The 17,106-nt window shown below is 51.0% G+C and overlaps 1 protein-coding gene across 1 annotated transcript in view; it reads left to right on the top strand.

Annotated features, from left to right (window-relative positions):
• Window positions 1-13,352, top strand: part of ACBD6 (acyl-CoA binding domain containing 6) — an 88,483-nt gene extending 75,131 nt beyond the window's left edge. The window contains exons 7-8 of the mRNA XM_050900599.1: window positions 8,756-8,786; window positions 12,983-13,352. Coding sequence (XP_050756556.1) covers window positions 8,756-8,786; window positions 12,983-13,137 — 186 coding nt within the window. The 3' untranslated portion in view covers window positions 13,138-13,352. The remainder of the gene's footprint in view (window positions 1-8,755; window positions 8,787-12,982) is intronic.
• The last annotated feature ends 3,754 nt before the right edge of the window (window positions 13,353-17,106 follow it).

The following is a 17,106-nucleotide window of genomic DNA, read 5'->3' as shown; positions in this document are numbered from 1 at the left end:
AGAGGCCACCTCTCAATATGGGTTACATTCCTGGCATGAGTGCTGTAGCTCTATTTCTGTATATTCTAGGGTTGCTGCTGAAAACCGACAATATTTAAATGTGTGTCTGCCTGTTTTGTAAATGCGAACGTAAAAGGTGGCTGTTAGAAGGAAACAAACCCCACAGCATTATGGACCCCAATGATGTGAGAAAAAAATAGGTCATTTTGAATACATATCTTAAAACCAGATTGTTTTTATTTATTCTGGTCTCCTGAGCAAGGAAATAAATGCAGACAGTGCCAAGGAGTCCATAAATAAATTTTGTTCTTGGAGAATCTCTTTAATATGCACACAGTCCTGCTTCTGTAGTAGTGAACATTTGACCAGTAGCAATTAATTTCTTATCACAGTCTTTCTATGAGGTAAGAAAACATTAGTGTCTCCATTAGGAGGTGGAGAACGGGAGCTCTCCAAGAGCAAATGGTGCACCCGGCTTCTCTCCCCTGCCCTGCGGCTTGCCAAGAGCTGCCGGAGGGAGAGGGCATTGCAGCGATGCCTCTCCTGCAGCGCGGCTGGATGCTCTTCTCCAGGCAGATCTGTCCTCCTAATCAAATGATAGACTCGGAAAACGTTCGATATCTGTATATTTCAGGATAAATATTGTTAAGCTAATGAATTTTCAACCGCTTACTGTGAAGCGTACAGTATTTCCTTTAACGGCAGGTGGTAAAATAGAGAAGAAGAAAAAATTAAGGTCCCTGGTATAAATCTCTTCTGTCTAGAAAGGATGAAAAGAGGGCTTCTTACAAAACCAACCTTACAGAAGATAACGTATGATCCCGTGGCATGTAGATGATTAGGCAAAGCGTCCCAAAGGTTAATATATCTTTTCTCATTCAAATGTGTAGGATCTCGAGCTGAAAGTGCCGGACCTATGCGTTCAGCCCCGTGCCCTGGGGAGGGGGAGCGGGGAAGCGAAGGGTTAAATTTCGGGGCTGTAGAAGCAGATTGTGTTTTCCTTCTATGATGTGGGCTGACAAGACATCAGTATTCTATTCATCTGTTGGGAATTAGGCTGTTAATCCAATCAATGACTCTTGAGCGAGCTGCAGCCTGCCTCCCCACTGGGGAACAATCGGATCAGACGGGAGATTGTTTAAGAGCACAGTGCAGTCCCGGTGTCAGGTGGAATTTCCAAGCGTTCCCTAGTGAATTGGGGATGGGAAAGCTGTCTCAGCCCATTTATCCTGCCCCTTAAATAACCAGGTATCTGCCTCAGCCACACTAAAGTGATAAAGCAGTACAAGAGCTACTAACTTTTACGTGGGGAGGGGGCAGGGAAGCACCCTGAGAAGAGAGATTTTAGCATCTTGCCCTTAGGAATATTGTCCTGTTTGCAGCCTGGGATTGCGTTTGCATAGTTTTGTTGGAGGCTGGCTCAGCTGCAGCGCTGTGACACTTGTTACGGCTCTAGGCACTGGCTTTTCCCAAACACATTTTTGATCCCTGAGCTGAGGAAGCCCAGAGCTTCCCAGCAGCTTTTATATTGCACCAACACACTTGTTTGATGACCAGAAAGATGCCTGATGCTGGAAGTAACAGGCAGTAGCAAATATTCTTTGGAGCAACCTGTAAATACGTACGTACAAATACACAGCTGTGCTCAGAGTGCCGGCTGCAAATTGGGGTGAAAATGCCCAACAGAAAAAAACAGCCCTGAGAGTTTCAGGGTTGCTGCACGAGCCGCTGTGTAGATTCAGAAATCAGTTTGTTCCGCAATTAAAGACAGCCGTGTCTGCGGTGGGATATTGAGGGTCTGTATCTGTTCCAGCAGCACTACATGCTGATGATAGTAGATGTGATAAATCCCATTGAAATTGCACTTGGAAATTTAGGTACACCACCAGTTGGAAACTAGGGCGATGAGGGATTAGCGTAACCCTGGCATGCTGAACTCCTCAGGCCAGTGGCGTTTGGGTGCATTAGCAGATGCAGGCTTCGGGAGGGAGCGCGTGGCAGTCATCGTATTCTCTCCGAGCTTTCTTAGATCCGGTTTTAATAGCAGCGTTGAAAGTGGAGGGCTCCTCCAAATTAGTGCACCTAAATGAACCACGAGTAGGAGCTCAGGCAGCGAATATGAATAGGGAGGTCCCCAGACAGAAAGATCCCCAGCTCGGAGGCTTGGCTTTAAAGGGCTTCAACATCCCTCTTCCCTTGATCATAATTTTGAATCAAACAAAAGCTAATGCAATTTCCTTTGCCTTTCAGTAGCAGATTGTGCTGCAAGGGTCCATGCCATTAGAAATGTAATAATTGCTTCTCTATGCAGATCTAATTTATCTGTGAGGCACTTAGAAGATAGGCCAAATGATAGCCTGGCGGTAGGCTCTGGAGAAGGGCCCAAGAGGTGATGATAAAGATCTGTCTAGCACCTTCCATCCTTACCGAAACCTGCTCGGCACAGTGCGGGAAAAGGTCTGAATGGGAGGAAGGGGACAGAGGAGAGAGCTCTTGGAGAGGGACAGCTCAGTAAGAGAGGGGACCCTGCCAAGCCTACCCACATGCAAGGGAGGTGGAAGAGTTAATTGAGGAACCAAACTTACAGGATATCGAAGCCCTGCACTTGTCAGCCTGGGCTATTTGCATTCCCCAAATAACAGCTGTTTGCGACCAGTGCATGGATTTTGGTTTTGCTTCTGCCGGAGGTTGCTCTGTATGCTTTGTCCCACAGTGTTGGTCCTTGGGGAGTGCCTGAGCTGCCTTCAAGCTGGTACCCAAGGATGCACATCATGATATCTCACAACAGCCTACGCTTAACATTAACAACCATAACCTCACAAGCACTTCACAAACACCAGCTAACTAATTATCCTCATCTGGGACACCCAGTCTAAAACAGCAGGTAAAGGTGAGCTGTCACAAGTATATTTTGCTTTAGTGAAATCAAAAGCTGAAAAATGGGGAGAAAACATAAAGGTCTGCTTCATTTTCCTAGGGTCGGAGCTGTTTGGGATTCTAGATGTTCTGGCACAAAGCTGTTAGACGGTCTTGGTTCTCAAATTGTGCTGCCTTTGGTATTGCTTTAAGGATCAGGAGGCACGTAAAATGTGCATGTGGGTACACACTGGTCTGAGGTAGGGATTTTAAAAGAACAGCATCAAATTTCAAACTAAACCATTGCTTTTCCATGCCAGCATTTGCACACACAGCGATCCACTCGTCTATCTGCTTCGATTGGACAACCATTCATTTTATGTGTATTAACGTACGTGTCCAAACCCAGGCTGCTGTGTGCAAAAGCAGCATGTAAATGAAAATAAAGGCTGTGTTGGGGCCATCTACTGAATTGTCTGGTGGAGTTCGGACTGGTTATATTAGCCCGCATTGCCTGGTTTTATGTATTGGTGGGTATTAGCATGTAAATTCTGGTATGCCTTTAGCTGTAGTCTCACCCTCAGTCATCTTGGGGATAAAATTTCAGAGGGAGAAAAAGAAGATGATGAGGTTAAAGTAAATTGTTGGGAAGTTGAAGTCTAAAGTGGAAATAAATGAGAAATAAAACCCTTTTTAAAAGTGGAGAGAAGTATTTTCTTGCTATTTTTCATCTCGCTGGCTTGAGTGAGTGTGTGTCGTGAGGCTGCGGAGATTTATATTCACAGCTCCTAAGCACCAGTGCTTGTTCAGAGGCTGTATTATTCTAGCCCTTTTTATTCACTCACCTTCTAAAGATGTAGTGTAAATATTTATCTTCCCTCCGGTCCATCCGTGCTGCCCAGGACCCAGCGCTGTTAAACACTCTTATCACCTCATCGGTCTTATCTCCTGCGATCCCTGCCAACATTTGGAGTCCGTCAATGGGAATGAGCGTGCACCTTAAAAGGTGCCACAAATTAACAGAAAGAAGAGGTGATGTGGGGGGGAAGAATACCTTAAAATAAAGAGAGTATGTCCTATCCCTCAAAAGGGAAAGGTTAGTGTGTATGTTTTCTGCTGTGCTTTTCATGCTGACGGTGTCTGCGCTTGGAGATGTAATTGAAGGCACAGAATGAGGTCTTGGTGTGGACCAGCACTCAAGGAGGTATGCGGGTCCTGTGCAGACCCTCGCAGCTGGTGAGGAGGGCTGTCCAGCCCCAGCTTCATCACTGATAAGGGCTCTAGCTGGACCAAAGTTTGCCCAGGTAACCAGCATGGTTTTGTTTTTCCTCTTTCTGTACTTGTGCTAAATAAAACACGTGAGATGGAGGAAGAGACAGTGTCTCCCGTAGGGCCACCCTCCCGCTCGCAGAGGTTTCTGCACGCAGCTTGGAGAGCAAGTGAGGCAGGTCTGGAAGAGCAATGTTTATATAACACTGTTCTAAAAACTGTCCCGTGAAACCAGCAGTCAAACACTGGCACGTCAACACGTGTAAGATCTGCTTGCCATGGCAGGGCAGCAAGAATCATGTTTTACAGTGTGTGCAGCATCTCAGCAGGGCTCAGCCAAGCCATTTCCACGTCTCTGCCCCTCAGTCCAGAAACCTTGTGTTAGGTTAACCAGCGTACAGAAATTCCCAGGGCATGAACGTAGGATGGCAACACCGATATAATCCTATCACTTATAAGACAAAATTGACGTGCAGTAGCCATAGTACCACTTAACGGATAAGACAGTTGGTCCATCTGCGCTTGGTCCATCTTCTCTCATTTCTCTTGCTTAAATTTCTCAGGAGCAGGACACAATCCCGTTATCCAATAAGTTACCCACTGGTAGCTGGATTTTCATTGAGTGACATCTGTTGCAGACCATGGACGTAGGAGGTACTGGTCATTTTGTAGCATCTTTGTTTTGATGGTTTTGGCAGACGTGGACATTTGGTTTATTTTTTGAAGTCTTTGGAAATGCTCTCATCTCCCTTGAAGGCCGTGCAGCTCGGCTGTCATCCTGCCGTGGCCAGATGTGCCAGGAGGCTGTAAAAGGCACCAGGGATTGCACGTGGCGTTAGGAGGCAAAAGAGAAGCTTGGAATCGATCTGTTGTTCGTCGGTAACTTGCGTGTGTGGGACTGAGCGCTCCTACATTTGAGTGCGTAACGGTCTTCCCTTCCTTTCTGGTCGTCTTCGGTCTATCTATATGGGTTCTGCCATTTCCATGAGCTCCTCCTTTTTGTAGACAGGGTATTGCTAAAAGGGCTCTGGGACAGGTACCTGCCAGTGCCTTGCAAGCCGAAAGCAAAGCTGTACAGAAACACATATCACTGCTTTTCCCCCTTTTGTGTTGAAGTTCATGGAATCAGAGCTCTGATTTCCTCCTTTTTAACCTGTCACGTTGACATTATTCCAGCTGATGCGTGATGTTGAAAGAGCATTTCTGGGAGGCATCCTGGCATAGAGCAGAGCTCAGCGTTGGCTCCGGAGCTGCCCATCTCTTCTTCTGCACTCCCTGACATCAGCTCCCCTACTCAACACCTTCTCTTTGTGCTCCTGTCATGCTACAGAAGCTCATATTGGGGAAAAAAAAGTCTCTAATTTCTTTTAACATGCCTTAGCACAGAAATGATAACGCACCGTGATTACCTGACTTACCATAGGCACGGTTTGGAAATAACTGGTTACAGTATTCAGGTTTTTACATTACAGATTTATCAAATGATTGGTTTCAGTGTGTATCGATAGACTCGGGGGCTTGTTGTACTTGCAGCTCTGTATGATTTACATTTCCGTAATCTGAAAGCTAAATAGGAGAGAGAAGAAGTGAACAACCATGACAAACATCCCCCTCCAACTCGGTGCTTTGTATAAAATAAACCAACAAGCATCCTGATGGGTTTTGATGGAGAAAAATTAGCTGCCCCTGCTTGCAAGCCAGATGAGCGAAATGGTCCATGTGATCGCCGCCAGCATCTCTGCATCTTCTGGCTGCAGAGGATGCGCTCCTGGCTGCCACGTGGCAATCTGGTGCCAGTGATCCCGGGCTGGGCCGGTGCCATTTGCTGGTGCCCTGGGCAGGGTGCAGCGGGGTGAGGACAGAGGCCGTGGCAGGTTGTCCCTGTCTGTGGGGTCGTTCGTCCCAACAGGGGCACGTCCTGGGAGAAAGATGCACCGCACCTTGCCTAGGATGCTCCAGAAACCGCTGCTTTCTGTCGCACGTTGGGAAGTATCCCTTGCATCAAGGCCATCTACAATTCATCTTAAGACCACTTCTGCGCATCTCGTTTTGTTGTAAAACAAACATTTCCAGCACCTGGTAGGCGATATTCGTCTCACGTAATTTCCGCAATGGGAGCTGTAATCCTCACTTTCACAGCCCATCTTTGATTAGTTTCCAGATGTGACCATTTTGCACTGAAGGCTCAGCGTTGCCGTACCTGGAGCCAAGCGCTGCACGCAGAGCAGCCGGGCACGTCAGGCTCCGATTAGCCACGGCGCTCCAAAAAGCCAAATCAAAGAGAGATTGAGATCAGCAGGCTCCCGAGGGCATTTCAAGGCCCTTAGTGAGTGACCACACTAGAGCTTTTTCCATTTACCTGGATTAAAATTTGGCACAGGGAAAATAGAAGCAAATAGCATAGCATCTGAGAAGTATAACAAATAGCATTTGGCCAGCCGTCAGGCTCAAAGGGGAAAAAAAAATCCACAGCGTAAATAAAGTGTAAACAATGTTTGCATAACATTGGATTAATAGTTCTTTTTAAAAACTGCACTGGGATTAAAGAGACGCATTTCATATGCCAGGACTTGCGCTCTCTTCTTAGCCCAATGAATGCCAGAAAGTACATCTAAGAGAAATAAAAAGCCTCGTTAGCCCAAAGCCTGCTGCTGAAGCAGCAGTGCTTTACGCAGGCCTTTGGAAGAGGCTGGAAATGGCTGTGGTATTCCTGGAGCAGCCCTATGTATTTTATAAGGAGTTCTGCAGCAAAGCATTCCCATGGAAAGGGATTTCTGCTGCACGTCTCCAATCCCACTCACCTGCGGGTTTTGTCGGCTACAATTTTGAAGGCGGCGATGCGGAGGGGAGCTGGCTTCCCATCCCCCAGCACACACACAAACTGCATATTTGAAAGCCTGCCTTTCTAATAACTCATTCGTAGCGCTCCCGCCTCTTCCTCCCCAGCCCTGCTCCGTATTTTGCTGAAGTCAGTGCTGGCCCTGTCACTCCTCCGAGCAGGCATGTGCTTAAGGACCGCTCGGGGGCTCTGGCTCAGATCGGTTACCTTATTAGTGTGGAATAATCAATGGATGCCGTCCTTGATTCCTTCAGTTGTTTGGCTTGCGGTATCTTCTAATGACACCCATTTGCATTACGCTCCCCGCAATTTGGGCAGAAATAGGCTCCTGAAACGAGGCGCCTCCAAACGTTGGCGTGAGTGCCGCAAATGGGGCGTAGCAGCACGTGGAAGGAAAAATCTCACCCCAGCCCACCCCCCGTTTTCCCCAGCAAAGACGTGAAATGGATGTTTAGGCAGCAAACGCCTGTTACATCTGGCTTTTCTCTTTTGTCCCTGTAGCTCCTGTGGTGGTTGTGTCAGTGCGGTGTCCCGGAGCAAAGCGTAGCACTTCCCACCCTGGAACACAAGTCCTTCCTAGTTCCTCAGCTGAACAGGGTTAATATCAAACAGAGTAACAGGCTGGGAAACCAGAAGTCTCCAAACAGCTATGGGTGGGATTTCTACCTGTTTTCCTGTTCTTCTTGTCCCTTTTGCCTGCTCCAGAATCCACGGCAGGCTGTAGAATTTGCACCTTAATCCCAAAGATGATGGTAATTAAAAACTTAAGTCTACATAAACAGATGCAAATAAATTAAGGAGGCAAAGAACTGAATTAGAGGCTAATCCTGGTGGGGTAGTGAAAGCAAAGGGGCCAGTAATTCTTTCCTTCTGTTATTTCACCTGTTCTTGTGGCAGGACGAGGCTGCGGCACGGTGAGGTGCCGGGGTTTGCACTGCTGGACGTGCCACATGAGCACCAACCGCTCACCGGCAAAGCTCTGCCCCTGCTTGCCTACTCTGGGAAGGGGACACGCTTCCCAAACCATTGCAGCTGACGCAGTGGCGTACGCGTTAGCTTGAAGAGGGAGCTGTGTGCCAACGTCTTCAAATCATGCGGTTTGCTTTGCCCTTGCGCTGCAGGCATTTCGCAAGGATGGGTTCGGCAACCGGCTCTGATTCCCGAGTGCTGTGCGTAGCCCTTTTCCCACCCTCATCCTGCAGGGATGCCAGCAGCCCAACAGAACTTACTTGGGCTTTGGGTCCACCTTTGGCCAGACCTGAATTCTGAAGAGCAGGGACCTAAGAGTTATTCACGTGGAAGAAAAGTGGGTTGTTTTTTTTCCCCCCTGTGTGCTCCCTTGTGCTGAAGAGTGCAGCGCACTGAGCTGTGCCAGCGTCCCGGTGCTTCGCCCTTCTCTCGAGTAGCTGGCCAAGGCTGGGCTTGCACAGAAGCATCTTGCACTAAAGCATCAGGATTAGAGAGGGTCCCAAAGTAAGGCCGTAGGACTGAAATCCTTCATTTTTATGGGCTGGAAGTGATAACGCTATGAACTGAATTATACTCATGGCATGACGTGATCCACGCACTCTTATGCGTGGATAGGTATTGATTATCCATCAATATGGATTGATGGTGGATGATGATTCAAAGCCTGACTGCCAGGTAGCTGGGTGTCCTGGGCTGTTTATCTAGTCAATTAAAATATTGCTGTGATTCATCTTATTTATTTAAAACTGGGATTTACTTGTAGCCCCACGATGTTACCTATACCTCTAAAATCAAGTCTCTGTCTCTCTCTCTCTTTTTCAGGATGGGGAAGGCCAGACTGCACTCCATTACGGTAAGCTGCCTTTCAGCTTGGTTGCTCCCTCTTAACAGGATGGATTTGCAGCTGGAGTGAATGGTCTACGTACAGAAAGCAAATTTCAGCAGAAATACGAGCAGGGAAGCTGGATTTGATTAACCAGTGGCTACCTCCACCGGCAAATCCCAGCATGGTACGAATGGGAGCCCTGGGAGAAGCAGCGAGGAAGACCGCTGTCCTCCCTTCGTTCCCCTCTGCAAATGTCACCTTAAGGACTTCCTTTTCCCCCAGTTAATGATGCACTTTCTGCAGAGTTTTTCCTATGCACCTGTGTGTCTCCAGGACGCGGTTGTGCTACCTCCAGACCCAGGAGTGGCTCTGGTTAGGGGATGCTAAGGTTGACAGTAAGGTCTGTACTGGCTTTAACAGGTTACGCAGGTGAGGGGAAGGGGACGAGCAAGATGGCCTTCTCCTCCGCATGTCCTGGTGACAAACCTGTTTGATTGCAGCTGAGAGAGCAGCAGCTTCTCTGCTACCAAAACCAGCAGAGCAAAGTTACAGTTTGTGTCCCTCCTACAATTACATGCTAATTAGATATGAGATTTTGTAGCGGTCCTTTTAATTGAAAGATTTTTCTGTCTCCAAATGAGTAGAGACTAAAGTGACACATGTGGTGCTGATGTGCGGGGAATAGGAAAAAAAGTATTGATTTAATCTATATCATAATTTTTTCCAAAATTAAGACATACCAGTTCTTATTTTATACTCTCTTTCGATGCCTGTCACTGTGTCATTAAGAGCATATTTGTAATTCTGAAGTGTTTGTGTCTTTTTCTCTCTTACGGTCTCTCCACAAGGACATTAGCCGGATGGCAAAATTGCTTTGCAGACCATCAGTCCAAGGCACAGCATTTGTATCTCGATCTAAACTACCAGATTCCAGGGCCCCTGAACCGAGACTGTAATTACAATAATGTATGATTTCTCCCCGTGTCATCTTTCCTGTAGGATACTTTATTTTTCAAATTCTTATCCTTCTGACTGAAGCAGCAAATCTGTTGCCTAGTGCTGCAGTGTCCGCAGAACGACAGTGCTTAATGCCATGTTGCCTCTTTCTCTGCCCAGCTCATTCCACATTTTGGGCTTTCTCTCTCCCGGGGAGATGCTCTCCCCTGCTCCCAACTCCGGCACTGACATCTGCCTACCGAGGGGTGCACAGTGGATTATAGTAGGCTGTGCAAAAGCGTAGCATGTGTGTAAGTTATCCAAGAGCACCTGCTTCAAGCAAGTTCAGTATGTGAAAGTAGAGGGTGGATGCATCACCTCAATGTAAATTATGTGCAGGTGGATCCCTCTGGCTGGTGGCTGAAGCAGGTTGTTTAACACAAGCAAGCAAACATACCTGATTTAATTAACATTATTTCAGAAATGGTTTCTCTGATCCACCCTGCCAGCTCAGATCTTTCAATAATGACAGTTTACCAGGGTTTTTTTCCCCGAATGTTTCAAGTGTTAAAATTTGTTCTTCCCCTTAAGTATTATCCCGCCTCCCCTCCCTGTACGTCATCTTTGGGGAAGTCTCTCTGGATCACTGGCACACAGGTCCGGTGTCCCTGCGGGTGCCCCACTGTCCCTGCCTGACCATCGCTGCACCCAGGCTGTCCTCATTCCCTTACTTAGCTGATCTGGTCACAAATCACCCCGATCTTGAAAAGAATGGTTTTGATTCAAGTGGCTATTGGCCTGAAACTAGAACTCACTGAAAATCTCCTGATACCATCTTGGTAGGCGCTTCATAACCAAGCCGTTAATTGCAGTGGAGAGGCATGAGAGCTCGTATGAAAACTGGCTGGGCAGAGCAGTGCCTTTACAAGGCCTTCCCTTCCGTTAGAGGCTGTTCAGGGAAGGGTTAAATCCCATGAGCAAGGCCAGCAAGGCAGCCACTGCTTTTAGGGTGTCTCCATCCCTTTTTATGAGCCGGCGTGGCCTGACAGCTGTCCTTGTGGTGACAGCTCTCCTGATTACAGCCGGTGTCAAACTGCATCCTTCTGCGGGTTATAAATCCTGCCTCCTTCCGATCGGCGCCGACCCCAGGTTTAATCGGAGGTTAAGTGGAGGCCAGCCGGCAGCGCGGTCCGAAGACACCGGCTCACCGGTGGGACCCACCGCCGGACCAGCTCTCCTCCGGGCTGGAGGCAGCGGTCGGTGCCATGTTGATCAGTATGAGCACGGTCTCCCTGCTAAATGGCCTGTTAGTCTTCGGCTCCTCTCCATCCATCCATCCACCCACCCGCCGGGAATACTAAAATCATTGCCGCTGCCTCTCCCAGAGGAAATCAAGGCTTCTCCGAGCACTGGTGGCCACGTGGCCGCGGAGTGGGCAGGCTCTGTATCCTCATGGGCGCTCCGGCTTCCCTGCAAAGCACCATCTGTTCGGCTCTTTCTGTGCTGTGGCAGGGCAGTGGGAGGGAACGCTGGAGGGAAAATAAATAATAAAAAAAAAAAAGAAAGAAATTCATCATCTGAACCCTGAGGATTAATGGAGTCAGAAGGCGAACTGCACTGAATGGAAATTCATCTTCACCCGTGCCAGTGTCAGGGCTGCCGCTCCGGCCCTTGACAAATCGAGGGTCCCAGGGTGCGATAAATCCAGCAGCTCTGCTCGTCCCCGGGGACAGCCCCGGCCCGCTCGAGGACACGGGCTGTGCCCGCTGGCGGCACCGGACGAGGAAGCCACCTTTCCCCGTGCGGGCACCAGCTCCCCATCCCCAGGAGCTGCCACCGCGGCTTCCTTGGCACCCCTGGAAGTCTGCTTTCTGCAAGGGTGCTGTGCCGTCACCCCGGGACGTGCCCCCCAGCCCTTCAGCTCAGCCTCACCCACACCCCCACCTGCTTCCTCACCAACCCCTTCCCCCTTTTTTTCCCCTTTTTTTATCTTTTTCAGTATAAGCTCCAATCACACGTCGAATTTATTTTAATTAAACGTTGGTGCTTGTCCCTTTGGGTCAGTAGAAAACTGCAGAGTAATGCAAAAGACACTCTAATTACTACATTTAATGGCAAAAAAGAGTTAGTCGGTTACGTTGTAAATGCGCCTGAAATATAATTAAAACCAATCGCTACCAATGCGAAAGGAAGCTGCCGGCTTCGCGGTGTCGTAAGGCAGATGGGGGCTGAGGCAGTTTTTGGCTTCACTAGGTTCTGCGTTGCACGGGCTTAAGGGAAAATCCAGGGACTGGGACTTCTGCTGGTATCGGCCAAGCCCAGCTCTTCAGTGTTAAGAGTTTTCCTGGTTTTCCTGGTTCTTTTGGTTTTTAACATCCTTAGGCAAGGTTGGAGCTGAAAGCTGCCAGGCTGTTACATCCTTGGGACAGAGAAGAGCTCAGGTCAAACTTGATTCTATCTTGGCAGAGTAAATTGGGATTGAAAAAATAGTTGCTAGCGGAGGTGTGAGTTAGAAATAACTGTGGTGTGCCGTTACCGGCTGTCTGTGGGCACGGACACGTTCCCCTGGAGCTGGTGCTCAGGGAAGGTCTGGCTGGCAGCTAAAAACCATCCGGATTTTCCGTGAGGAGAAATGATGGATGAAAGCCAGGAGCGAGGCAGTACTGACCATGTCCTGCCTGGGCCGTGCTGCCTGTGGAGCCCTGGGAGGTTCAGGAGGCAGGCGAGGGGCAGGGGCTTATGAATATGTTATAAATGATAAATGCGTTATCAATTCTGGGTACAAAAAGCAGGCAGGGAATGCTTTCCCAGGCGGCACCTGGGGGCTCTCTGTGGTGCTGCAGTGGCACGCTGGGGCCCATCCCTCGGCCTGTCTCCGGTCCTGGATGCGAAGGAGCGTTAGCCAGCCTGCGCCCAGGCACCCTGTGCATCGTCCCTCATGATGCCCTGCAAACCGCCCGGCTCCCAGCGGCTCCGTGGCTGGGCTGCGGGCTCTGGGGTGATGGTTGCACCAGTAACACCCTCTCAGGACTTCTGGCTTTTCATTGCTTTCACTCTGTCTTTTCTCTTTCCTTTGTGCTCTTAAATGCAAAGGCAAGTAATACATTGAGTACTGAACGCTGCCTCGAAAAATGATCTGCTCCGCCTGGCCAGGTGCTGAGACGGCATTCGCTGCCTCTGGCACAGCGCGTGGGAAGTTGCCAGCTACACGCGCCGCTCCAGAGACGCCCGTCACTGCCGCCTCGGGTCAGGATCCCCGGACTAACCCCTTCCCTTTCTCCCTCCAGCTGCCGCCTGCGAGTTTTTGGACATTGTGGAGCTGCTGCTGAAGTCGGGAGCCGACCCCGCGCTCCGGGACCAGGAGGGTTGCTTGCCGGAGGAGGTGACAGACTGTAAAGCCATCACTTTGGCTCTGCAGCAGCACGCCGCTGGCAAGACCTAACCCCGCGGCGACGCGCGGCAGGGGAGGACAGAGACGCTCCGCAATAACGCCCCTTCTCTTCCCCCACTGCCCTCCGAAACGCCTTGGGGGTTCAAAGGGGAGCTTTTAGAGCACAGGGTCTGGGTGGGCTCGCCAGCACGAGGGCTGGCTGGCCGAGCAGGTATCCTGGGCAGGATGGGATCAGGGTTTTGCATGCTCTGACGTATATCAGTATTTGGGGGAGGGGGGGAGGGAGCGAGGGAGGGGAGAGAGGGCCTGGAGCAGGTCCCAAGTATCGTTTTAATGTATTAAACACAAGTACTGCATCGGGTGTCTCACCAGAGCAGCCTGGGCTGACTGGTCGGCTCCTCCGTGGGGAGGGGAAGGCTGCTGGGCCAGGTGAGATGCTCATCTCTCCCGTTCGGGTTGAGTTTGGGGTTGTTTTTTTTTTCCCCTGGGTCCAAACAAAATGTTATAAATAAAAGAAAAGCACAGTGTTGGGGCGGAGCCTCTGTGTGTTTTTTCTTGCAGGGAGTGACTTGATTCCTTGGAAGCAATAAGGATGGGAGGCAGCTCAGCACTGTCATAGCCCTTGGAAAGCTCTGCTCAAGCTCTCATCCTGGGGAGAGAGGGCTACAAAAGACAGCAGGGTCGTACAGCTGTCTGTCCGTCCCTCTAGTTCTCACCTAACCCATGTAAGAAAAGTGCTTTGTGGCTAACCAACCTCCCCAAGCTGACAGGACTTTTGCCACGTCACACAACCGCTTTGCTAAATTAAACGGCATTAAAACCCCACCTCCATCAGCAGCTCCAGGTCCTCCTGTCGCGTGCCGGTCCCCGGGGTGCCTCGGTCAGGGCTGGGGTTTTGTAAGAGCTGGGCACGGACATAAACCTGCGCTCACCCTGTCGCCCCTGCGCGCCTGTCTTGGACCCTTCGTGGTCCTCTCAGCTGGCCAAATACCCGGAACAGTGGGAAGTTTTATGACGGTACTTCAGGTGCCGGAGCGAGGTGGGATGGGTGCAGAGCTTTCTGGCTCCTCATCGGGATCCCCACTGGGCTGTGCCGGTGAGTCGGCCGTGGTCCAGGGGAGCTGCCGGCGATGGGTTTGTGCTTCGGGCTAACTCCTGGCTGGGAGGGGGGCTGCTGCGTTGTCCCCGCTATGCCTGGGATGGGTGTACACGGCAAGAGGAGGCCGTGGCTTCCCTGCGAGGCATTGCCATGCCGCTTGCCATTCCCAGGACAAGGAGATTTACAGCCTGGGGGGAGCGTAGGAAATCTCCATTGCTGTGACGAGAAGCTGCTTGCCATCGAGTCCTTTCTGCGGCACATCCAGCCTCAGGAAAATAAGCGGGAACGTTCCCTCTGCTAAGGACTGGCTGAGCAGGAGGCGCGCCTGGGTTTTGGCCCCTCACGGCAGCTGCCGGCTCCTGCCAGCTTTTGCTAACGCTGACGAAGTTTGCTGCACTGGCTTGAACGCCGCCAGCAGCCGAAGCACCACCACGGCGTGGCTCGCGCGCGTGCGGCACGGGGCAGGCTCGGCGGTGGGGATGAAACGGGGCAGGTTAACGGGCTGCGTGGGCCCTTATATTGACCACGTCAACTTTCTTTTCCATTAACTTAATATTGGAGGGGTCTGATGGGCTGGGGAGCCGCGGTGGTGGTCTCCATGCTTTTGGGGGAAAAAAAAACCAAACCCTTCAGGGCTTTTTTTGAAGTCAGTAGGAAACTTGAGCTCTAAGCCGGCTCCCTATGAATGTCCCAAAGAAACTGCCTTCCTAGCTGGAGCGTGGATGGCAAAAAATAAAATACATCTTGTGCGTCTGTTCGCAGCCACCACGCACACACCAGCCCCTCTGTGTTGGGGGACGCTTTTGCCGTCCAGTTGTGAGAAGGGGCTGGTGAAACGAGCTGGCAGCGGGCAGGCAGGGAGCTTGGTTACAGAGATGTGTCTCCTTGGCGGCATGAAGCGAGCTGCTGATGATAAATAAACATTAATGCTCTATACTAAATGCCGGATTTCAACATTTAGCGTCCCTGCCAGTCCCTGCGGGGCGATGCTTATTCGATGGACCCTCGAGCAAGGACCCACACGGCTTCTGCTCTCCCTCGCCCTGCCAAGGGGACCTGCAGGCAGGTCTCATCGCAGCCACAGTGCGCAGTCAAAATGCAATGGGTGCCGATAGCAACACCGGTCGCCTTTGCATCCGGATGTGGATGAAGCAAAGATGCCAACCCCAATGCTGGGGTGCTCCGCAGGGAGCTACTCCCGCTGGCTTTGGGACGGAGACGTGGTGGCATCAAGGTTAGGGACAAGCGAGGCCACCCTTGCGCAGTGCCATAATGCACAGCCACCGCCTGGCTTGATGGACATGCTGGGTAATAAAAAATCTCTCTTAAAGCAGGGATGAGAAGCAGTAGCCGCGATGCCCGTGCTTTCAGAGAGCACATTTAGGGGCTGAGCGCTCAGCCCTGGAGATGTTTATAGCACTTTAGGTCTGTTTGTGAGGTTGGAGCCTTTCCAAAAAAAAAAAAAGGGGGGGGGTAGGGGAAGAGAAAGACGTATATTATTGTTTATAATCTGCTTTATTCAGCCAAACCTTTCCCCAGCAGCCTTGCGGATTGCTGTTTAAATCCCTCGGTGCCTTTAACTACCGATACAGAAAGTGGTTAATGTGCATTCGCCCTAAGCTTGGCATCTATTCCAGGAAATCACTTTAATTGAGAAGCATTAAATGTTAAAATGATTAAAATATAGAAAGCCAACACACCGGTGCCTGTGGAGGGGCTTGGACCCCCCCCCCGCCCCATGGCATGGCTTTTCCATCTCACCTGTGCCTGCCGAGGTGGTACAGCCGGGCGACGGTGGGGGGGGACTGCGGTCCCCCCCGGTGCTGGCTTTGCCGGCACCGGGGGGGACCGCAGTCCCCCCCACCATCGCTGCGTGGTGGCAGGAAAGCTGCGGGCATCTTGGGGTGCCATGTGGCAGGGATGAAGATGCCCACCCCAAACCCACCCACCTCTCCGTGCCCGCAAAAAGCCAGGGCACGATAACCGGTGTCACTTTGTCCCATCCAAGGATGCCGGCTCCTCCATCCGGACAAGACCCAGGGGATCCCGACCCCAAAACGGCCGACAGTGCCGGAGCAGGCGATGCCGATGATGGCCGCTGCTCTCCCACTGAGGAAGAAAATCCCAAAGACAGCAGCTGCTAAAGAGCATCCCGAGTTTATTTGACATCGCTTTCCCTCGAGGCGAGGGGGTGACCGTACACATCTCATGCCAACGCACAGGAGGCAGGGTACAAAAGCAACGCCCCGGGCCCGAATTTGGGGGGAATTGAGGGGTCCTTTCTCCCCAAAGACATGGCAATAAATAAGGTTTTATTCTTTGAAAGTTTTTTGTTATTATTTTTGTTGGGTTTTATTTTTTTCCTTTTTTTTTCCCCCCAGGAAACAAGACTCTCACTTTCTGGAACTGTACAAAATTTACACAGCGAGGGGAGGGGGCATTTGGCCTTGTCGAAGGGGGATGGAGAGCAGCGGGCACGGCTCCCCTCTGTCCCCCTCCCCACCAGCCGCCCGCAGTGCCCGGCGATGCCAGGGGCTTGGCACAAAGCAGCACCCAAGGTGGGGGAGGGGGGGGAGAGAGGCACATGGGTGCAACTGGGGCAATTCCTGCAGCACCAGCACACCCAGCTGGGGGGGGGGGGTCAAGGAGGGACAGGGACATACCAGTGATGTGCTTTCTTGTGTGGCATTTCCCCCCCCCCCCATTTTTATTCTTTTTTCCCCTTTGCTTTCGGAGCCCCCCCGGCTTCTGGCAGCAGCCGGCTAACCCGATCCGTCACCAGTCCTCCCTGAAGAGCAGCCTGGGGTCATCAGCATCACCCCAGAGCCCGGAGGGGGATGGCAGGGACCCCACGACCAGGGCATCCCCGTGGGGCCGGGACAGAGCCGGGCACCCCGGGCAGCGAGCGTGGAGCTGGATTT

The sequence above is a fragment of the Gymnogyps californianus genome, chromosome 8 (assembly GCF_018139145.2).
Source record: "Gymnogyps californianus isolate 813 chromosome 8, ASM1813914v2, whole genome shotgun sequence".
NCBI classification, from domain to species: Eukaryota; Metazoa; Chordata; class Aves; order Accipitriformes; family Cathartidae; genus Gymnogyps; species Gymnogyps californianus.
Note: the sequence above shows the minus strand (reverse complement) of the source record. Positions and strands in the feature narration are given on the sequence as shown.